General features: G+C 55.7%; 1 protein-coding gene and 1 long non-coding RNA gene across 3 annotated transcripts in view; one reads left to right on the forward strand and one right to left on the reverse strand.

Annotated features, from left to right (window-relative positions):
• Positions 1–23,364, forward strand: part of PPP2R2C (protein phosphatase 2 regulatory subunit Bgamma) — a 127,558-nt gene that overhangs the window by 77,356 nt on the left and 26,838 nt on the right. For both annotated transcript variants that reach the window (XM_032333777.1, XM_032333778.1), the window contains exons 2-5: positions 1,270–1,367; positions 3,424–3,589; positions 5,731–5,843; positions 10,054–10,231. In XM_032333777.1, coding sequence (XP_032189668.1) covers positions 1,270–1,367; positions 3,424–3,589; positions 5,731–5,843; positions 10,054–10,231 — 555 coding nt within the window. The remainder of the gene's footprint in view (positions 1–1,269; positions 1,368–3,423; positions 3,590–5,730; positions 5,844–10,053; positions 10,232–23,364) is intronic.
• Positions 8,232–10,036, reverse strand: LOC116584856. Its single transcript, XR_004283351.1, has 2 exons — positions 9,541–10,036; positions 8,232–8,477 (listed from the first exon to the last, which is right to left on the reverse strand). It is a non-coding gene; the product is annotated as an uncharacterized LOC116584856 (long non-coding RNA).

The raw sequence follows: 23,364 nt of genomic DNA on the forward strand, positions 1-23,364 counted from the left end.
CTTCTTGAGCATCTGATGATCCTGCTCATCTGGGCGGGGTTGGGCTGGGCGAGCAGGTGGGCAGAGGCCCTGCTTGGGGCTGACTCTGCTGAATTCCTCTCCCCTTCCTGAGACCGCCGGGCTGGCATGGGCAGGTCCTTCTGGCAGGGGCAGGGATAGGATGGTGGCTTATCTGATGGTGTCCCGTAGGCCAGAGCAAATCACGTGGCCAAACCCAGAGCTGGGGAGTGGTGGTGGTGGGGGGGTGCTGGGGATTGCCCAGCCCAGGGTGGGAGGCAGGGCCATGTTCTGTGCAGGTGCAGGAGAAGGGCCAAGGTCTGGGCTTCTGACGTAGTCTGCCTCTGTGGACTGCAGACCACTCAAGCTTTAGACCCCTCTGAGACATCGCTTTACTCCAAGGTCAAATGGGGAGTTAACTCAGAAGGTTTCGGGTGGGCTCCCTCGTGCTCTGCTGGGGTTAGCATAAGCAGTGGCAGGGAGAAAGCAAAGAGGTCCTTTAGGGGGCTGTTGGAATCTTCCAGGCGAGAGGCGGGGAGATGTGGGTGGGCCTGGCCAGGAGGGTGGGACACGGCCCATGGAAAGGGAGACTGAGAAAGGGGTCAGGGAGATTCCAAGGCTTGGGCCTGAGCCAGGGGAGGATGGAACTGCCACCACCTGGTCGGGGAGGCGGCCCAGGAGGGCTTTGGGAGGGCACAGCATCCGGTTTGGGGGACCAGTGCAGCATTTGGGGCCGAGACACGCCGTGATTCAGGTCGCTGTGGGAGATTGGAGTGGGGGCTATATTTAGAGCAGTGGTTTATTGGAGAGTAGGTCTCCGGTGCTGAAGCTGGACTTGGTGCCTACAGAGTCCAGGCCAGGAATGCGTGAAGGTTACGGGGGTCCCTCCAATGGGGAACTCGTGGGGGGCAGGGATGACCATAGCTGGCCCCAGTGGACCCCAGGGTAGGGCTAGCGTCAGATTGTGGCCCATTCACCTGGTCAGCACACGAAACCCCCAAGCTGCTTCTGGAAGGAGGAGGAGGAAGGAAGGAAGCAGGAAGGAGAGAGAGGGAAGCAAGCCTGCGAACGAGTCTCCATCCCATAGCCAGCGGGGAGGGGACAGGGGGACCTTCGGCTTCTCGTTAGTACTCCTGACCCTCGGGCCCCTCCTTCTGGATGGTGGCCCAGCCCATGGATGCAGGCTCTGGTGAGGGGGGGCTATTCTGTTGAGCTGCACAGTACTGGGGTCCTAATGAGCCACACCTTCCTGTCTCTCCTTACTCCCCACAGCCGATATCATCTCTACTGTTGAGTTCAACCATACCGGAGAGCTGCTGGCCACAGGCGACAAGGGTGGCCGGGTTGTCATCTTCCAGCGGGAACCGGAGGTGCGGCGGGACCTGGTGGTGGTGGGAGGGGGCACCACACCCCACCCGGGCCTTTGCTGGCTCGGTCCTGGACTTGGGACACATTCAGAACAGGCAGGGGCAGCTGTGGCCCTGGGTTAAGCCTCTGATTGCTGCCCTCTGCCTGGGTGTCCCGGCCAGCGGTGTGGGGGGGGGGGGGGGGCAGGAAGACTGCGTTTTCTGGAGCCGTGAGGCTGCCTTCAGGCTGGGGTTGGTGACTTGGCTGAGCCCCAGGCCTCGCCCTTACGAGGTTTGCTGTCCAGCAGAATTTCAGGTCAGACAGGGGTGGCCTGGAACAACCCACCTAGGGGCACTGTTTCTGAACCGCTATGAGAACATCATGATAAAAGACCCCCATTTGTTGAGTACCTACTATGTGCGGTTACCTTGCTGTGTTCTCTACACGCTTTTGTCATTGACTCTCCACTGCCCACCTCAGAGGGTGGGGACCGACACCCATTTTACAGATGAGGACACTTGGAGAAGTTGCCCAGCTAGTGAGCAAAGACCAGGGGCCGAAGCCAAGGCCGTGTGTTGTCACGTACACCGTGCCTCGGAGAGGGGTGACCCACACACTAAACACATGCAGGGATTGGATGCTGAGGACGGGAGGGCGCGCACCAAGGAGGTGGAGGACAGGGAAGGGAGAGGGGAAGGGAAGTGGGATGAAGGGAGAGGAAAGGGGTGAGGCGGGGGGTGAGAGGGAGAGTGGGGAGGAGAGGGATGAGGGGGCAGGAGAGATGTTGCAGATACATCCCTGCCCTGTTCCGTTCCAGAGTGTTCCTCAAGGTCTGACTTCTCTGTGTTCCCTCCCTCCCGCCGTGACCCCTCTCACGACAACCCCAGTGGGGCCTTTAGGTGCTATAAGAGCCCTCACGTCACAGACGGGCAGACCAAAGCTCGGAGGGTATGACCTAACTTAGCCAGGACACTTAGTGAAAAACAGACGGCGGAAAATCGGTTACCCGAGCACAGGCCTGTGGCCGGAGCATGCCGATTTCACGAGAAGGACCGGGTCGCCCACTGGCGATTGCAAAGCCAAGCCTCCTTTTCGCAGAAAGAAAATTAAATGGGTAGATGCACGTTTCTCGACTTCGGGATTTTTCTCCCATAATTTTTTTCTGTATTCTGGTCCCCGTGACCTTAGTCATAGACAGGGCGCTCATGGCAGCTGAAGGGACTTAGAGGCAAAAACACAGAAGCTTGCCAGAAGCAGGACAGGTGTATAAATATAGCAATAGATGCTTTTGGAAAAAATCAGCAGGAACTTGAAATTCTGTCTGGTTGACTGTCTCTGTTTGCTCCCGGGCGGGTTACGTGTCTGGCTAAAGCTTTGTATCACCATGTCCACTGAACATGTCCACAGAGAAGGCCAGCCCTGTGCCCACAACGCCTCCCCACCTCACTGTTTGGAGGGCCCTATCACGAGGGTCCTTGTTATTGGGAGCTCTGCTACCTCAGCCAGGATGGACCCATGGAGGAAAGCCGCGGGGATGATGGCCTGGCCCCAGTCTGACATTCCAGAATATTCTACCTCTGTGTGAAAATCTGCTCCAAGATGCATGCATCCCATGAGTCAGGACCAAGTTGGACACTTGGACTGGAAGAGCAGACCGGAGCCTTGGCCATGGTGTCAGACCTCAGACGCACGAGGAATGCATGGCCTTTGAGGGGAGCAGTCAGTTCACCTCTGAATCTCCACTTTCTCATCTGTAAAATGGGGGAAAATGGCTGTGCCCACTCCAGAGGGGTCATGCAGATAGAACAAGATGGAAAGGGAGAAGCACTTAGCTCAGCACCCTGCACATAGTAGGCGCTTAGTAAATGTGAGCCACCCTGATTGCTGGACTGAGGAGGAGATGGGGCTTCACCACAGCCAAGCACCAAGTCATTGGTCATTTAAAATGCAGAGTTCCCTTTGACCCTGACGTCAGATTGCCCAGCCCTGGTGGACACGGGCTCCTGGTGGTCAGTGCGCCCCTCACCCCTACCCCTGCGGGCCCGGAGCTCATGCCCCCTTGTCTGGCTTTTCTCGCAGAGTAAAAATGCACCTCACAGCCAAGGCGAGTATGACGTCTACAGCACCTTCCAGAGCCATGAGCCTGAGTTCGATTATCTCAAGAGTCTGGAGATAGAGGAGAAAATCAACAAGATCAAGTGGCTTCCGCAGCACAATGCCGCCCACTCCCTGCTGTCCACCAACGGTGAGGGGCGTGCGTGGGGGTGGGGCGCCGGCTCTCTGGTGCTCTTTCCCAGTTCGCTTGGACTGAGCATCCTTCTAGGTCCCCAGAGCTCTGAAAGAGCATCTTGAGTGGTGGGAACATTCAGAGCCATGAGGTTCGTGGCTCCCTCCGCCCTGGCCCATGGCGAGGGTGGGGCTTGTTTGCACTGCTTCAGCTGGCTGGGTCGGGGGTAACTCTGTCATTACTGTTCCTGGGAGGTGGATGGAGCATGGCATTCCCAACCGAGGAGGCAGACCTAACTTCTGGAATCCCAGAGCACCCCTGGGTGGGGTTGTCACTCAGAACATGGGGCGGGCAGCCGCAGGAGGACGGGTTCAGAAGCCTGGCTGGACACTTGACCATTCTGCCCCAGGGAGGATGCATGCACCACTCCCCCACCCCTGCCCAGGCTCCAGGGAGGCTCCTGGCCAGACTCCTGCTTCGATGTGTCCCACTCAGGGCCTGGATGCTGGGGCCCGAGGCTCGGTGTCCCCCTGCTCACCCTCCTGCATCTCTCGCCCCTGTCATCAGTGGTGTCTGAGTGGTGGGAGGACAAGTCTGGACTCTGTCCCAGCCCTGTGATCTTGGGGCAGTGGCTTTGCTTCCCTGGGCCTCAGTTCCCTCCCCTGTGCAGCGGGGTGGACACAGCTCCCCCGGATTGTGGTCGGGGTGACATGGAGGCCACACGGCCAGGACCCTGAGGCCAGTCAGCCCTGCTGCAGCATGCGTGAGCCTCACACGGTGACGCCACCTGTCCTCCCTGACAGAGCCCAGACTTAGTGCAGCGGCTCAGGCATCCTCAAGACTGCTTGGACTTGACCCCTCCAGCCCTTGCGCCTGAAGGCCGCCCTGTCTGCCCCTCACCTGGCCAGCCCCTCCTCCTCCCTCAGACCTCCAGTTCATGTCACCTGCCACTGAGCCTTTGCGGACTTCTCCGCCGAGCCTGCTGGCCCTCCCGCAGTCAGTCCTGGCTGCCTCCCACCCCCGCCAGCCCCTCCTGACCCCGGGCCTGCCCTCTGGGGCTCCTGCTGCTCTCATCTTTCACTGCGCCCAGTGCAGGACCAAGCCCCCTAAGGGTGCCTGGCCCTGGGCCATGCTCAGGCAGGCGTCCATCACACGTGGTTCACATCCCGGCCCTGCCACTTCCTCATCTGCGTTGCCATGGTTATTCCTGCCTCGTGGGGGCGCTGACTGGACGAAATGACGAAAAGCCACAGGGTGGCTTAGAACAGGGCTGGTGCTAGGGAGTTGCACATGCGTGCTCCTTTCCTTTAACGGTGGGAGTGGGATGTTTTATTCTCCTCCTGTCCCTCGGGAGGGAAGGTCAGCTTCAGGAGCTTCTTGACCCTGGGTTTAAATTCCACCTGCACCCTTTCGAAACGGCATGTCCTTGGTGCCTACAAGGGTTTGATGATGGCAGTTGTCTCCGTCTTCCTTCTCCCGCGGAGAAGGCCGTTTGTTTTGGCTACAGTCCCGGAAGCAGAACCGATATGATAAGCATGTGTGTGCGTGTGTGTGTGCGCGTGCGTGTGTGTGTGTAGGTGTGTAGCTGTGTAGGTAGGGATACACATGTACATACAGATAAGATATATGGAAAGAGATATTTTAGTTGCCTCACATGATTGTGGGGGCTGGAAAACCCAAAATTTGCAGGGCTGCGTGGAAGGCTGGAGATCTAGGGAAGAGCTCATGTTGCAGCTTGAGTCCGAAGGCCACCTGCTGGCAGAATTCTCTCTTTCTTCGGGGGTGGGGAAGGGCGTGTCAGGCCTTTGAAGGCCTTCAACTGATTAGACAAGGCCCACCTGCAGCATGGCCAGCAGTCTGCTTCGCTCTATGTTTTTATTTATTTTTCTGTGTGTGTGTGTGTAGGGGTGTGTGTGTGTGTGTGTGTGGTTTAACAGAAGTTTGTTCTTCATTCCCATAAAGTCCATCGCAGGGCTGTGGGACTTTCCAGAACAGCTGTTCTCAATGCGGGGGGGCTCAGCATTCCAAAGTACTTTAGTTTCTGGCCCCTGTTTCTGCATGGGTTTCCACGACTGGAATTCCCAGCCACCCCGTCTCCTGAACTGTGCTCCGTGCTGGTGTCAGTCATGCGTCTCATTGCATTTGCTCTGTTTTGAAAGATAAAACTATCAAACTATGGAAGATCACGGAACGAGATAAAAGGCCCGAGGGATATAACCTGAAAGATGAAGAAGGGAAGCTTAAGGACTTGTCCACGGTGACGTCACTGCAGGTAAGATGTGGAACGCGGGAGGTTCTGGCAAGCCGGAAGCAGTGTGGGTTTCATATGTGAAACAGTGAGACTTTAGGACTTGAGGGGCCTTTGAGATTTAAGCCAGAGTTGGGTTCGGGGCCTGGCTGGGCTGCTTCCCTGTGGGGAGGCTGAAGGCTCTTCTCTGGCTCTAGCCTCGGGCTCTTCATGAGCTAAGCAGAGGCCATTCTCTTTCTCTCAGAAGTGAGGTGGGGATGAGGTGGGGTGATGCGTGTCCTGGAGAACCCATGGGCTGAACTTCATGGATTCCAAGCCCTTTGCCGAAGGGCCGAGAGAGGCCTGGAATAGGTGATTCTCGCCGCCTGCTCAGTGGGAAAGAGGGCTGTTTGAAAAGAGGCTGGGAAGGTTCAGCTGCGGGACCATGCCAAAGCAAACACTCGTTCCCACGTGATTAAAAGGCAGAAGAACTCCTCTTTCTTCCAGAGGCTGTGAGACACAGTGGAGAGTGTTCTGGAGTCCCAGGATCTGGGTTCCAGTCCTGCCTGGGCCACTGGCTGCCGGTGTGGCCTTGGGAGGCACTCAGCCTCCGTGAGTCCGCTGACTCATGGTCTGGTACGAGCATAAGCACCGTGGCCAGCATCAATCTTCCAAGCACTCAACCCATGGTACCTCAGTCCTCCCCAAAGTCCTATAAACAGGACACATGATTATCAACACCATTTGACAGACGAAACGAGAGCCAGGATCCAAACCCAGGAAAGTCTGGCTCCAGAATCAGCATCCCAGGCTCTTCCGTGATGTGGGAGCAAGGTCCCAGCCTTCCGGGAGAGCAGTGGGGATGGTCAGTGGTATCCTGCGAGAAGATTCCATAGAAGTCTGTCCCTGTCCATCTCCAGCAGGCAGGGAGCATAGCCAGGCTACCTTGTCTGCTCCTTGCTTCCGGAACGGAGCCTGGAACATGGCAGGGCTCTGCTCGTGTCTGCTGAAGGGGATGCTGGTGCATGGCTCGTTTGGACTTATTTACACATTGCACACCTACTGAGCACCAGTTTTGTGCCCAGCCCTGCTTGGGGCATGGGGAGCCCTCAGCGAAACAAAGAGCCTGGGGGCAGGATTGGGTCTCAGTGTCTCCTGTTCCTGGGACCAGCTTGGCTCTGAGGAGGCGGCCTGAGTCCCATGAGTGAGCCTCACAGGTACCTCTCTTCAGCTCCGATTTCCATGTTTTGGCCGATCGGAAAAGCCTGGGTCACATCGCACAAGCTGCCTGTCCTCTTGGGAGAGGGGGACCAACTCACGACTCTGAGTGTGCACCACTCCCCCGGGGGGCTGGGGATGGGAAGACAGTGGCGAGGCCTGGCGTGGGGCTGTTAGCGTTTCTCCCGGGCTCCCCAACGGCTCCCAGGTCCACTTGTGGTTGGTCAGGCGGCTGAAGGCAGGGCTCTGCCCCATGCCTCCGTTTCCTCACCAGCAAAATGGGGATGAGGACTCACTTTCCCTGAAGCAGCTCAGTGTATACGCTGACTACGTGTGCAGGGAATCGTCATAAATATGAAAGAGTAATCAATGTTGGTCCTGAGATGAAGAAATAAATGTTTAAGCATATCAGCCTCTAAATGACTGGCAAATTGTGCAAATAAATTCTGAGAAAGCCAGGAGGCCAATTAGCTTCCACATTGAGTAATGGGAGTGATGTGCTCCCTCCCATGTCTCCCCCAGCCCCCAGGAAGTTTATGAGGCTTTCATCTGGTGGGAAGGATGCAATTATCACCACTTGATGGGCTTGGCGTTTGCGGCAGAGCCGGTGGCCCGCGGGAATCCATTTATTTCCCTGCCAGCATCTGAGACTTTGCTCTGTATCTCACTCACATCCCAAGATGACCCTTAACCACCCGCTGAGGCTGGAGGAGGAGAAAGGGAGAAAGAACAGGGGCATCTGGGTCTTTCCTCCTCTCACCTCTTCCTTGTCTCTTCTTGTGTTTCCCAAGCCACCCAGCCGTGTGCAGTTTTTTACTGAATCCAAGCTGTTCCTGCTGGAGCCTGTCACTGTTGTTTACTGACCAGCTGCTATGCCCTGGGTCCCATGCTAGCTCCCTAGGTTTCAGAGGTGGGCTGGGTCAGATTGAGTGCCCAGCCCCACAGGGAGAAAGACACGGAGTCATTCTACCTTATTGATTTGGTGAACTCCTATTCATCCTTTAAAACCCTATTAGCTTTCTCCTCTGTGAAGCTGTTTCTACACAAGCCATGGAAAAACCCTCACCCTGTTTCTGTGAAGTCTGGCCTTGTGTATCCACAATGTTCTGTCCTTAGTGTTTAGATGTCTGCTGTCCTGCCTCTCACCTAGGCAGACTAGACTGTGGCTTCTAGAAGGGTTGGGGGAGAGGAATCGTTTTAATCATGAGACACCCAAAACTTCAGGGCATTTTTATTTTCACTCTTCTCCTTTGTTCTTTTAATGACTCTGAAATATGGTTTGGGGATGGTAGTAAATGACAGAGCCCTGGGTGGAGGCCAAGGCTGCCAGGAGGGGAAGTGATGTTGCCAGAAGGAGGGGAGGCAGACTGAGATCTAAGAATTTGCTGGGCCAGTGATGCTCTGACCTTCTCCAGATAGGTGTGACTTGAGCAAGTCCAGGGGACCTGCGGGTGGCTGTGACTTGAGGAAAAGGAAGGAAGATTAAGAGCTGGCCTAGAATATCCAACACGGGGGGAACATGGGCAAGGCGGAGGCCCAGTCACACCACCTGCTCTCATCTCAGGTAGAGTTCCTAGAAGCTCAGGCCCAGAGTCAGCGACACAAGTATGGCCCAGAGCCAGGCAGGCATGCACACCGATTTTGCACACATCCACACTCATGTTCACACATGTGCACACCCACACACCCGCATTCACGCATCACACACCCACATCCATGTGCATGCCCGCACATACACCTGCACAAATGCATACTTGCACACACCCACACTCATGCACATGCATGCACACTCACATGTGCACAAGCAGGCACACATGCTGGCACAGGCTTGTGCTGGGTCCCCTGGTGCTGTGCCAGAGGAGGAACATTTAGGGCTCACGCACCCTGACTGAAGCACCAAGCTCCCTGGGGAGCCCAAGGGACTCACCCCATTCATTTATTCACTGACCTGCCCACTCATTCCCCCGGGACCTTTCTGTGCAGGATCCTGGGCTGAGCATCAGTCATACAGAGATGAACACGAGAAGACACGGTGCACCCCAGGAATACGACAGGCCACTGCAGGAATACGACAGCAGCCGCGTCGTGGGGCCAGGCCTATGATAGACTGTGGCCCCTCCAGGGAGCCCCTGGCCCAGCCTAAGACTGACGGGCAATCAGGAGAGGTCTACTGGGAGGAGATTTTCAGCTCCATGTCAGCCCAAGTCTGAGCCACACAGCCTTCGTCAGCCCTGCTCCTACGATCCCTCCTCATTTCCCTTCCTACCTGGCACCTTTCCAGCCACCCTGTCACCCGACCCTGCACCTGTTTTATTTTTCCACATAGCACGTGTGCTATGTGAACTCTTGCTCACATACACACACACACGCACACGTGCTCCCTTCTGTATCGGTTTATTTTCTCTCTCCCACCCGAGGGCTGGCAGCCCGTCTGGCCCTGTGTGTCCTTGCCCAGTTCAGCTTGGCTTCCCGGGACTCTCCCTGGTAACTGCTGCCCCTTCACTCCAAAATCTCAGGTCCTCACCTTCCAGCAGTGGAATGGGAAAGCAGGCAGAGAAGGCCCACGTGCCCAGTGTCACTGTGCTCATATCCTACTGGTCAGAACCAGTCACATGGCCACAGCCAACTGCAAGGGCAGCTGGGAAATGTAGTTCTTGCCTCCACAGTCACTTCCTTGTGAAAAGGGAACAAAAATGGTGGATTGTTGCAGGGGGCTGCCATGGTATCTTCTTATTCCATTTCAGAGGCAAGGAATCTGGGGTGCTGAGGGGTTTGGCCTCTTATTCAATGTCCCGCAGCCGACTCAGAACCAATCCTGGGAGGCTAAGCTTTCCTGTAGGGCTAGCTGGTGAAAAATATTGGCCACATGGTGCTGCCTTTTCCCAGCCTGTGCAGGATGGACACCCACAAGCACACTCCTGGCCTCTGGTTGTCATCGTGTAGCCCCGGCATGCCGTCTCTGCCTTGGGCCCCCCTCCCCCTACACCCCCCCCCCCCCGTCACCTCATCATCCTACAGCCCACCCCCTCCCCTGCAGGTGCCTGTGCTGAAGCCCATGGATCTGATGGTGGAGGTGAGCCCACGGAGGGTCTTCGCCAACGGCCACACCTACCACATCAACTCCATCTCCGTCAACAGCGACTGTGAGACGTACATGTCGGCGGACGACCTGCGCATCAACCTCTGGCACCTGGCTGTCACCGACAGGAGCTTCAGTATCCTTTCCCGCACCATCTCTCAGGGGGCTACCAGAAGGGGGTTGCTGGCTCAGTTCTGCTTTCACTCAGTTTCTTCAGCAAGTGAGGCCCCGATCTGGAATCCTGATGAACTGATTTATGAAAACTCTAAATCCATGGCTGCCGAGGGTTATATTTGACCCCTTGCCTTCTCTGGATGGCTGTGTTCCCTGTCGTTCTGGGACCGCCTCGGGGACCCCAGAGGAGAGAGAGTTCTGGGGTCTGTCCTCCCAGAGGAGGGATGGCAAACCCATTGCAGAGTCAGACGGAGGCTGCTCTGGACTCTCCTCCCTGCAGCCCAAGGCAGGGGCCTGAGTGTGTGATGAGCAGCCTTGGGGGTCCCGGCTTAGGGGGATAGTCGAGGTGTCAGGAGCCCAGCTGGAGGGGGTCAGAGGGGGGCCTGCCTGGAGGTGCCCTATATCTAGGCAAGCTAAGGGCAGTAGGATGGACTCTAGACCCTGCTGGCTGGTGAAGAAAGAACTTGGTACACAAGCACAAGCCTGGGAGGAGCCCCCATGGACAAAGCAGGCAGGTTGCTACCGTGTCACTGTTTGCAGGCCAGTAATAATAATCCTACACAGTGGGGCTCAGCGCCTGACTTCAGCATGTGTTCATGTCAACTCATGTCACCCTCACAACAACCCGGGAGGTAGGTGCTCTCATGACTTCCTGTATCAATGAGGAAACTGAGTCCCAGGGAGCCCAAGTTAACCCACTCAGAGCTCACACATAGCAAGTGTCCGACCCAGCACCTGGCACCCCAAACCCCTGACTCCCCATCTCCAACCTTTATGTCCAGCTGCCTTTTGTGAAGTCTGCCTCCCAGGTGTGCAATGGAACGGGGTAGGAGGCACCCCCCCACACACCAGAACTGTCATGCAAGCTGACAGTCTCCCAAGTGTCCCCTCTGTGCTGGGCACCGGGCTGCTTCTGCCGCCAGGAGCTCCCAGCATGGGGCGTCCTGCCTGCTACTGCTGCTGCCTTACCTAAGGTCACGAGTAGGTTGTGTCCATCAGAGCAGAAGCCAGGGCTGGCCGGGAGGGCGTGTGGGAGCAGGAAGGAGCTGTCTGGAGGACTTGAAGGTGAGACAGAGGGTAGCAAATGGCTTCTGAGGGTCAGAATGGCCCCTGAGAATCAGGGGCTGGCTGGAGGCCACTGGGCAGAGAGACCTTGGGAACAGGGAGAAAGGGGGCTCACAGGAACAGAGGACAAGCACATGTTCTTCCCTGAGCCCCACGGGTGGGTGTGGGGCTTTGCGGTCACTGTGAGCCTCTGCAAGAGTCTCGCTCTTCCCCCTAAGCTCGCTGATTTTGGGAAGTAACCAGCTTCCTGTGAGCCTCATGAACCCCTCCCCGCTAGGACTGCAGCGGGCGCGTTCAGTGAGCCCTTCCCAGCTGCGCCGAGCACAGAGCTGGTGCTTGGTGTCAGGAAACGAAAACATCTGTCTCCTTCCTGCCCCGAAAGGGTGGAGAGCTCTGAGCCAGGAGGGTGGAAGTAGATTGCAGTGGGCCCAGAGTTCAAGGAGAACCTGAGGCTGGAGCTGCTCAGAAGGAATGGAAGCTCAGATTTGGCTTGGTGGAGAGAGCTGGGCTGGGCATCTGCCTGACGCTCCATTCAGGCTGAAAGCCCAGTGGGCCCTGCCCTTGTTCCCAGTGCTGAGAGCTTCAGTGGGTCAGGACTCCTTTGGTTGCAAGGCTTAGAACGCCTCACCCCTGCTGACTCAGTCAAATATAGGCATTTACTGACTTGTGGATCATGAGAAGGCTTCAGGCACAGCTGGAGCCAGGGGCTGAAACAATGCCATTAGATGGTTCTCTCTGCTTTTCTTGCATCTGCTCTCTGCTCTGGCTTATCTCAGGTGCCCCATGGTGGCAAACTGGGGCCACCAGCACATGCCCTGCCCTCCCAGAATAAAGTCCAAGAGGAAAGAGACCAGTTTCCTGTAACCTGTCCCACCAAGCCCCCAGATGGCGCCCCATGGGCTCTGATGGGGGCCTCAAGGGCACCTCTGAACCTGTGACTATTGTGGGGGTGGGATACAGTGCTCTGACTGGTCAGGCCTGAATCAAGGGTGCTGGAGGGGGTCACTATAGGGGTCCCCTTGGGAAAAGCAGGCACTGTCCCAGCAGTTGGGGGTCCCTGTGGTGGATCACACAGCCAGACGTCCCCTGCCAAGTTTGAGGTTTTGACCAGTTTCCTAGCAGAACAAAATGGGTCACATGGCAGCTTTAGGTCTGCAAACAGGGTGGGCACGGGACTTGAGGGACTGTTGTGGGCTGTCCTCAGCGCTTCCTCCTCGCACTCGACCATGTTCCCTTTGCTGTCTCCCTTGACCTTGGTGTTGATGTGAAAGCTGAATGCAGTGGCCCGTTATTACCCCATTGTGCAGTGCAGAAATAGAAGTTCAGGGAGACTGCGGGCTGGGCTGACGGGGGCAGAGCTGGGACTCACTCTCGGGCCTCCATGGCCTGGGCCCAGGGAGTTTGCCCTGCCCTTGGGCCACCTGCTGTGGCCACTCTCCTGGAGTTCTGGCTCCCTTGTCATAGGACCAGGCTGGGGACATGCCCCAGGCCGGACTAACGCTGCTGGGCTGCTGTAAGAACTTGGTAACACTGTGAATGCCCTCACCCTTTACAAACTATAAAGCCCGCAGCTGTATAAGGGATAGTGTTCCCTTTAATTTAGCCGTTAATTCCTGGTGCCTCTTCTAACCCGGGCCCATGCTGAGCCCCAGGGACACAGGGGCAATGAAAGAAAATCGGCCCTGCCCGTGGGGGCCTCTGGACTCTGTCGGGAACATCACCCTTTCTGTGATCAGGGCAGCACCCACACAAGCTGTGGTGGGCAAGGGTGGGCGAGGCAGGGTGTGGCAGGTGAGGACGGTGGGAGAGCTGTGTGTGTGTCTTGGGTAGACTGGATTCCAGCAGGCAAGCCTGGAGCCCAGGAGCCCAGGAGCCCAGCGAGGAGATCTGGGGAGAAGCAGCAACGAGCAGGCAGGGGCTTGGCCGTGGGCAGGAGGCAGTGGAATAGTGGGGCAGTGGGCCATATCATAACCATCTTTCAGACTGAGGTGGCCACAGGACATTGGAACAGGTTAGTTGTGAACAAGAAGAGAGGGTTGATCCACCTCAGGACGGCAGGCACGGTCCTCCTGAGTCCTTATGACCAGCGGTGCCTCCTTGCCCCATTTAAACACATGGATTGTGCCCTGTCCACATGCTGGAGAACATGCCATTCACCACTGTATTTATTGAGTGCCTACTGTATGCCAGGCTTTTTGACTTTGAATTAGATAGACAAAGAACTTTGCCTTCCTAAAGCCAACAGACAGTAAACCATTCATGTAATAAACAAGTATATTACCCAGCATGCAAGCAGCTGGCAGGTGCTGGGAGACCACCAAGCATAGTTTCTCCAGCCCCATTTATCTGCAGGGCTGCAGGTGTGGGCTAAGTGGAGGGGTAGTGGGGAGTCTCCTGGGCCGTGCGGTGGTTGTGGAAACCTCCCCTGCTGAGACCAGTTTGTCAGGGAGCCATGGTGCACTTGGCACTCCCTGGGGCCTGTTGCTGCTTGGCCACCAGTATGATGAGCCCCAGGGGCCCCACGCAGAGCCTGGTACCTGCACTGCAGAGGCCGGTGTCCTGGCAGAAAAGGTGTTGGGACCGTGGGCTGCCACCACGACATGGGTCTTGCACCGTCAAGTAACTAGAAAAGGTGTTTCATTTCCAACGTGGGAGGAATGGCTCCAAATTGGGAGACCCCATTTGGGCAAAGCACATGGCCAGGTGTTCTGGGCTAGGGGCTTCACCGTCCTTTAACTCTTGCCCTCCGGTGTCTTGACTTGCCCCAGTGGGCACTGTGGTTCAGGCTCAGATCCCCCCAAAATCTCCTGCTGTGGAACTACCTTCTTAAAATACTTTCCACCCTAGCAGAATTGATCTCTAGCAAAGGTTTTGAGAGAAAGAAAAGCCTTCTTAATAAAGGAGAGAAGGTGGGTGTTGTTTGGACCAGTGCGAACAGATAGTGAAGAAGCGGACTCAGAAGACCTTTCTGTTGCTAATTTGAGATTTGGCTGCTGTGCATGGAGAGGCAGGGAGCCCAGTGCTCATGGAGCCTCCGTGTGTGTGCCAGGCACCTCCTTCCTCTCCCTCGCCCCCAAGATGGAAGGAGGTGCCAAGCCCTTTCCTTCCTCCCCTTGGATGGCTCTGGAATCAGGCTTTCCTTTCCATCCCTGCCAAGGCCCCGCTGCAGCCACATGGTTCCTGCCTGGCCCGTTGCCTGGATCCTACACAACCCAACCCCCCTGGCCCTGCACAGAGCTGGGAGAGTGGCTCATCAGATCCTCTGCTCTGAGCATGTCAGGCCCTGGCTTAAAGGTGTCAGTGGCTCCCCATCAATTCCTAGAGAAAGTCCAAATCCCTCAGCAATGGCCCCTACCCGCCTCCCCAGGCTCCTGTGCATCAGGCCTGACCACACCTTCAGGCCGTTGGGGTTCCCTTCATGTTATTGGGGGGGATTAAGGGGAGAGGTGCTCTGACTTCTGCTATTCCTCTTCTGGATTGTTCTTTCTCCTTCTTGTAGCCTGGCTGGGTCCCCTTTGCCCTTAAGCGTGACTCACAGCCTCCTTCACCAGGTTACCTCTGCTCTGCCCATTCTGTGTGCCTCCTGGGCTGTCAGAGCCCCTCTGAGCCCACACTACCTGGTCACACTGGGCTTTTCCTCCTCAACCCATTTTCTGGAGAAACGCTTGAGATGAGGCACACCCCCTCTGAGCTGTCTCTGTATCCTCATACATAAGGCAGGGTCTGGCACATAGTAGGTGCTTAGGAATGGTTGTACACAACGACTTTGGATGGAAGAATTCCAGTGTCCATGTGGTGTTAGGATGTAGACACCTTCTTGTAAATCTGGGCTCAGGGAGGCTCAGAGACCCCGGGCACAAATGAGCAGCGGTTTGGGCTCTGAGGTCTGGCAGACCTGTGCTCAGATTCATTGTGTAACCTCCTTGGCCACCGATTTCCACCAGTGTAAAATGAGCCAAACTCCTCGTCCAAAGGATGTTTGTAAGGAATAAAGAAGTCATGCTTGTGAAAGGCCTGTCAGTAATCAGGCCCACCAGGTGGCCAGTGTTTCCCCCCTAAACAGAAGCTCCTTAGGTCTTTGAGGCTGGCTCTCAGAATTGCCATGTCGTCTCTGATTGTTGAAGCCCCTTTCCTCCCCGGCGCTGTGTCCACATCTGTTGAAACAACTTCTCACATCCTGTAATACCAACATTGGAGACAGTTAGGCAGCGCTGAGTGATTTTTCTGGAACTTGATGCCTTTTAAATAAAGGTAACAGATTGCACAGAAGGTCTCAGCTGATGGGCCACTGCTTTATTTTTAGCACTTGGAGAATTGTGAAGATGGTTCAATGGATTTTCCTACCCCCTGACCGATTTCTCATGGTGGAAGCTTGCATCGTGCCAAGCCTTGGTTGAGCAAATTTCTAATCGCCATTGATGGAGCAGGTCCTGAAATGAGGCGGGATGGTGTGGCGATGAGGGGCAGGCAGAGCCTCCAAACCTCGGTCCACACTCAGCCGCCTGTGGGCTGAGCGTGTTCCCCATGCAGGGAACAAAGGAGAGGACTATGGTGGGGGCTAGGAGGGTGGAAGGGTCAGGGAGCACAGAGCCTGGTGGACTTCAGACTCAACTCACACTGGCCCTGACCTGCTGTCAGACACCCTAGAAGCTGCCTTGTTACGTCCTCCCGTAGTTCTACTCTACAGAGAAGGAACAGGAATGTGTGCTCAGAAATGCCCTGGGTCTGAATCCCCAAAATTGTGTCCCACCCAGAAAGCATGTGGGTGAACTCTTGCCAGCACACCCTTGCTTGGGGGCTCAGCAAGGCTGGGCTTCCAGAGGGGCTGCGGGGAGGGCTTGTCAGCTGTCCGTGGTGCTGACTTCACGGGCAACCAGCGCTGTGAGTGCTCTCACCCACCACCTCCCCCCACCACCTTGCACAGCACCATCACCCTCATCCCTTACTGAGACGTACTCTGTGCCCAACACAGCTCTGAGCACATCGCTTATGCCAAGTCTCTTTAAACCTCCTGACAACACTGTGGAGTAGGCCTCATTCACATCCCCCTTTTATAGACAAGGAAACAAAGCCACAGGAAGGGCAAGTAATTACCCAGAGTTACCCAGCAAGGAAGTGGCAGGGCCTAGGATTCAGACTCGGGACCTCTGGGTGCAGAATGCACACGCATCCCTGCACAACCTTGCAGTGAGGAGAGCCACAGCCTTTGCCACAGCTGCTGTCATTCCACCTCTAGCCCATACGTGGCTCCCCTCATGGGGCTGTCATTTTGTGGGTGGTGTGGGGATGAGCTCTGAGAAGCCCCATGAGTACAATGATGCTTCCTGGCTTTACTTTTAGATCCTAAGGGAAAACGTGTGCTCTCCCACAGCAGGACAGAGTGGGGATCATATGGTGACATCGGTGACAATTGACCCAGGTGGCCAAGTGCATGGGCGGTGGCAGCTGTGTGTTCCTAACAGAGGCTCTAGTGATGAGAATGTGTGCCTTTTCTGTGCTTCTGATTCCTCCTGATGGGCCTCCATGGCATTTCTGAGACATGCTTCTGATTAAATTCCTCCACCCTTGACCCCAGCCCGGAGTCCTCTCTCCTATCCTGCCCCATTGGGGCTCCGGCGGGACAGCATTGTGAGGTCCTCTGCTTTCACTGCTGGGCTGGAAACCCTGGGAGGGGAGGTCAGGAGAGACTCTGGTTTGCCCTCTCTCAGTAACAACGAGAAGGCAGCCTCCTGGGTGTGCTTCCCAGCTCTGTCCTGTCTGGGGTTTCTCCCTCAGCTTTTAGGAGCCAAGGAAGGCGTGCCATTCAACACAGAGCCTTAAGTTCTTATTTTCTCGGGGAGGAGGGGCATATGTTGCACCTTTGGCAACCTGGTTAATTTCCTGTTTTCCCAGAGGGAGAGAAAGACTGATTCTGATTTAGAGAACTTTAATTATTGCTAAAAGTACTAACTGGGCTAGGGCCTTTTTAAAAAATCATATGTCTAAGTCATTTTATTTACTTTAATTGCTAGGGCCTTTGACTTAATGTCCTCTCATTAAATCCTTATCACAGCCTTGCTAAGCAGATGTTATCAATCCATTCTGCAGATGAGAAAAGCAGAGGCAGGGAGGTGGAGAAGTTGTCCAGAGGGTCACACAGCTGTGTACCGTGGGGCTGGACTATTAAGCCCTGGTCTTTGTGACTCTGAACTTAGTGCTCTCTTCCCTGGCTCGGAACTTGGGAATCACATAGGCTGGCTGGTGGCTTGACACATGAAGACACATAAGGGCTTTAGCGGGCTTGTGCGTGAGCGGTTACATGGACTAGCCCCTCTCCATGGCCCCCTGTGGCCCCAGCAATCTGGCTCTTCTCTCCAAGCAGGACTGCACCCTCATAGTTAGTAAGTTTCTGAGCAGAGAAGGGAAGGAGCCTGTTATGGGCTGAATTGTGTCCCACTGAAATTCATATGTTGGGGTCCTATCCCCAGGACCTCAACTGTAACTGTATTTGGTCTTTCTTTAAAGAGGTGATTAAGCTAAAAGGAATCCATGGGTGGGGGTGTCCTAATCCCTTGTGACTGTTGTCCTTACCAGAAGAGGAGGTTAAGAGAGAGAGCGGGAAGACTGTGCGAGGAGATGGGCAAAAGAGGGCCATCTACACCCTACAGAGAGAAGCCTTAAAGAAGGCAACATTCTGATAACTTGATCTTGAACTTCCAGCCTCCAGGACTAGAAGGGAATAATTTATTGTTTAAGCCACCCACGCTGTGGCAGCCTGCAGCAAATTCATACAGAGGCCAAAGTTGCCAGGAACCTTTTCCAGGATCTGATGTGGTTTGGCCAGAGTGCTTCTAGCTCATGTCCATAGCCAGGTCATCTTTTGGAGAAAACTGGCTGAAAAAAAAAAAAAAAAAAAGAAAGAAAGAAAAATAGCTTTGGTGGCTGTTCCCCAATAAGACTGCCTCCATGGGCAGGAGGCCTTCTCCAGTGTCCCTGGAGAGCCCGTGGGGGAGGCTTCTCATGGTGTGGTTCTCGGCAGAACTGCCTCCGTCCTCGTGTGGTGGCTGCTCCGTCCCCATGGTAACTGTCTCCCCCATCCCGAGTGCATGTTCCTGCTGAGACATCTAGATCAACCACACTTTGTTTAGTTGAATCAGTGGAGCCCAAGGCTGCATCCTTCTCATTGAACGCTCCCACCCACACTGCTAGCACCCCCCTTGCAGGTCATGAGCCAGTCCAGTGTGCCCCAGCTGCCTTGCCCGTGGGGTTGTGTATCGTGTGGAGATGCCCTCCTGCCAGAAAAGGGTGGGCACAGGGAGGAGCACGAGCTGGGAGTCAGGAAGCCAAGACTCTGTCCTTACTCTGAGGTGGCCCACCCATGGCCCTGGGCATGTCACTTGCCGGCCCTGGGGTGTCTCTCCTCCTTCGTGGGCGTGGAGGATGGGTGGTCCTTCCCACAGGGATGCGAGGCAGGTGCAGGGTTGGGGGCTGCACTCAGCAGCTCTCTGAGGGGTGGACTGGGTCTCCAGCCTCAGCAGCTGCATCTCTATAGAGTCCCTGGTCGTGGCGCTGTCCCTAAAGCCTGCCGTGATGTTAGTTCGTATCTGTGTGCTTCTTTGATGTTTACGGGATGGTTTCCATCCCTGTTCCTCACTTGAGCTCCTTCCCAAATAAACCAGTGATGTTTGTCGTTTTCATGGGCCTGACTGATCTCATGGCCGGGGGGAGATTTGGCCGTGGATGAGTGATGGCATTGGCACTTGTGCCCACCTCCCCCCACCCACCCTCAGTAGTGTAGGGGGAACGAGGCTGAGAGGTGAACTCAGAGGAATGAGAGCCACTGAGCTGCAGTGACCTTCTTCCCGACACTTCAGGGACCCTCCAAGTGGGACATCGTGGTGATGCGGCCCAGGGACCAATGTGACCCTGGCTGGCTGCCAAAAAGCCATGGCCCTTTGGCAGCAGGTGATGAAGGAGGTTCTATAAAAATCCCTATAAACCTGATGACACAGCAGAAAGCCCGCCTGGAGTACCTTGCAGTGTCCTTGACAGCAGGAGCTGCAGACTCTGCTCTGGGCAGGGCAGACAAAAGCCTGTTTCAGAGCTTTGCTGACTCCTCCCTGCAAGAACCAGAGCTCACGGGGCACAGCCAGGCCCGGGAGGGAGGAGCCAGGCCAGTGGGGCTCTGTCTCACTCTGGTCCTGCAGGGGGTCAAGAAGGGAGGTTACTGTTACAAAAGCAAGACCACAGTCCTTTTTCTGGGCCTGCAGCCAGCAAAGCACAGCCCTGGGGGTCAGAGCACCTGCTCGCATTTTAAGGGCACTCAGCCACTCCCATGCATGTTGTCCGCACCCGCTCTGCTGTAGAGCCGCAGCGGTGACCAGTCGAGGTGAGATCTTACTGCCTCTTACGCCTAAAATGCTGACTCTCGGGCCTTTTACAGACATCTGCCTGCCCTGGGTCTAGAGCGATCTGCCCGTTTACACCTGGGCCCAGAAGGAGAAGGGATTCACTGTAAGATATGGGGCAGGACCCCAAAGCTGTGAGGAGCTAGAGACCTCCCCCTAGACCCTGGCGCTCCAGGGAACACACCCCTCCCGGCCCGAAGTGTGCACTTCTCACCCCTGCTCTGCTTTGCCCCCATCACGGGGGTGGATTGCCAACAGTGGAAACCAGCTCAGTCAGTCCCGGGCGGGGCCCCTTCTGCCAAGACCCAAGAGCACAGCTCTTCCTTTCTGAGACCCCCCACCACGTCCTCCACCACGGGACAGGGTACACATCACTTACGGCTGGAGAGGTTTGAGGGGTCACAGCCGGGAAGCAGCGTGCCAGTGGCCAGCGTGCCAGTGGCCAGCCCACGGGGCAGACAAGGCGCAAAAGCCAAGCATGAGCAGGTCTGCGGGCAGAATGCAGTGGGGACCTAAGGAAGGCAACCTTCCCGAGAACCTCACAGAAACCCAGATGCAGTGTGCTTCCTGGGTTCCACAGTGCTCTGGAGCGTTTGCGCAGATGCTGTAAGGATTCCTACACACTGCTGGGCGGCGGCCCTTCTAATGGCCCTTGTCAGGGACCCCCTTCCCTGCCCCCCTGGCCTGGCCTTTCCCTGAGCCTGCGCTTCGCCTTCCCTGTAAGGGCTTTTTCCCCTTGAGTTGGGTGGGACACTCCTTGTGCACCCCTGGCCCAGTTCTCAGGGGCCCCCGACGAGCTGGGGGGTTCATCCACTTTTGCAAATCCCCTGTCGTGTGCACATGTGGCCTCACTGAGAGAAAGAGTACTTGTAGATATAGTGAAGGACCTTAAGAGGAGGCCATACAGAGTTCCCGGAGTGGCTTTGAACCAGTGACAAGTGTCTTTCTAAGGCTACGTGACCATGGGGGCAGGAAGGTCACATGACCACAGGATTGCAGGAAGCATGTAGTCTGGACTTGAGCAAAGAGGCCATACCTGTTTGCTTGGCCTTGGGCCCCTTGTGGGTCAGGGAGCAGCACCTGGGGGCCAGGGGAGGAGGATTCTGAGCCCCCCACTGCACTGCCTTCCCAGGGATGCACAGTCTTCCCATCTTGGTGAACAGATTTTCACGAGCGTTGGCCTCTCTCTCTACAAGCCAGACACTGAGTAAATGTGGGTGGCCAGTGACTCACGACGGTCATAAACAGAAAAACAGTTGTGGTTGGGTGCATAAGAGTTTTGGTTTTGGTGGACACAGAGTGATTGGAGCTCAGATGTTACACCTCTGATCCTTCTCTGTTGAGCTGCATTCTAGAACATTCCGAGGTGAGAAAAGGAAGAGGGCTTAGATGTTGAGTGGGTCGGGAGGGTAGGTTATGGCCAGAAACAGACCACTGGAAAGTCTCAGAAGCTTGAAACAATTCAGATATCTTTTGTAGCAGGTCCCCTGGGGTACAGGTCCCCCCTGCAGAGGGGAAGGTGTCATGGCACACCTCATGCTGACCCTCAAAGCTTTTCAGCCTGGGGGTGGGGAGGAACGCCTGGCACCTGTCACTTCTGCCCTCCATTCTTCAGGAAAAGCAATCAGGACGCGGCTGCCCTGAGTTCCGTGGTGCCCGTGGACAGGTCCTCCTACCCTGCCCCAGAAGGAAAGCTGGAGTGGTTGGTAAGGTGTTTCCATCTTATCCCACTGACTCCTGCTCCCCCAGAAGTCGCAGCCCGATGAAACACAGTGCAAACATGTGTCCCCTAATATGTGATGCACTGGGTCTCCAAGCCCAGCTGGGTTCCCTGAGGCCTGGGTATTTCCATGTCCCCAAGCTTCCTTGGACTTTTGTGGCCCGAGTTTGGCAGAGAGGACTTAGTTCCCCCGAGCAGAAGCATCAGACAGGTGCTGCGCTCACGTGTCTGACATTTCACAAACGGCCGCACCTTTTCCCCAGACACCATTTTAAGGTTGGGGGAGAAGCTGAAGCCGTTCCCAAGCAGGAGTATGTAGGCGCTTAGCCCCTGAAGGATGAGGATGGAATTAGCAGCACAGAAGTCTCAGCTTTTTCTTACTGTTCAGTCTCATTTTTTATGATTTAATCTCTTCTTCTTATTGTCCCAGAAAACCGCAGTTTCCTGGGAAACCAGCCCAGGCTCCTTTCTCCTCTATATTTTTATGTGATTCTAAGTTTCTGGTTAATGAGATGTTTCCAGAAGCAGTATTTGAGTGTGAGCACACAGACTCTCCTTAGTGCTTCTGGTCACTCAGCTTCTACACTTTTTTGTGTTGTTTTAGAAACTCTCCTGTTTGCAAAAGTCACAAAATGCCCCTTTATTGAGGCTGCGGGTGGGAGGAGGAGGGAAGGCTGACGGCAGGTGAGTCTCCGTCGGTATTTTCCAGATAACAAAAAGCGGTAATGTCCTTGATACTCACTGAGCTCCCTGATGTGTCGAGCAGTGAGCAAGGGGCTTGGACGCCTGTAGTTTAAACAGTACGACTGTGTTAGAACTGTTGGCCCATTTTACAGATGAAGAAACAGAGGCACGAAGAGCTGGGGAACTTCCTCTTGATTGCATGGGGAAGAGGTGGCAGAGCTGGGATTTTAACCCCAGGCTCTGATTCCAGGGCCCACACACAGAGGCAGAGGGAGGAGAGGGCATTTCAGCTACAGGGGACAGGCTGGATAGAGCCCCCGTGCAGGACTGGGGACACCAGAGACCAGGATGTCGCTGTCCGCGAGGAAAGCACCTTTAGGGCTCAGGGACCAGTTGGATCCAAAGCCGGAGAGGTGGAGAAGGGCTGTGCTGGGCCTTGAACGCTACACCAACGGGTTTGAATTTGCTATTGTGGACGATAAGCAATGGCTGGGAATGTAGATTTACTGCTTGCTGCTGAGCCATGCTGGGCAAGTTGCTTACCCTCTCTGGGCTCTAGAGTATCTGCCAAGGATACTTTCTTTGCAAGCAACAGAATTCCTGATCCTAATAGAAAATGGATTTATTGACTCCCGTATTTAATTGTACGAGGCTCATGGCTTCCTGCACATCCCGATTCAGGATTCAAACGGCATTGCTGGGTCTTTTCCTCTGCTCCGTCTTTGAAGGTGTCTGCCCCAGCTGCAGGCTCCAGGTTTCCCTTGTCCCAGCAACACGAACATGCCCCTCTTCTGCACACCACCCAGCCCAGCAGAGAGGACACAGCTGCTCCCAGCATGTCCTGCGTCTCAAGCCTGGAATCCCTGTGCCGGCACCTGCGAGGCCACATGCTCAGCCCTCCTGGCGATTGTTCGTGGAGTGGAAGGCACAGATGAGGGCAGAGAGCTCAGAAAGGCAGAGAACCTTTTCCCCAAAGGAAAGTCTTGATAGCATGGACAGAAGGGCAGTGGGTGCCGGTGGGTGGGGTTCCCCACACACTCAGCCCTAGGTGCAAAGCATCAGTGACAGGGAGAACTGAAATTGTTCACCAGGAGCCCTGCACGTGCTAGGTCCCCAAATGCTCCTTGCCTTCTGCTTGGCACCTGGTATGGGGGGAGGAAGGGAGGCTGGGAAGCTGGTGGGTGCTGGCTGGGGAGAGGTCATAGGTCGGGGGGGAGGCTGCAGGGACAGTGAATGGCA

Source organism: Mustela erminea, chromosome 2 (genome assembly GCF_009829155.1).
Source record: "Mustela erminea isolate mMusErm1 chromosome 2, mMusErm1.Pri, whole genome shotgun sequence".
NCBI lineage: Eukaryota > Metazoa > Chordata > Mammalia > Carnivora > Mustelidae > Mustela > Mustela erminea.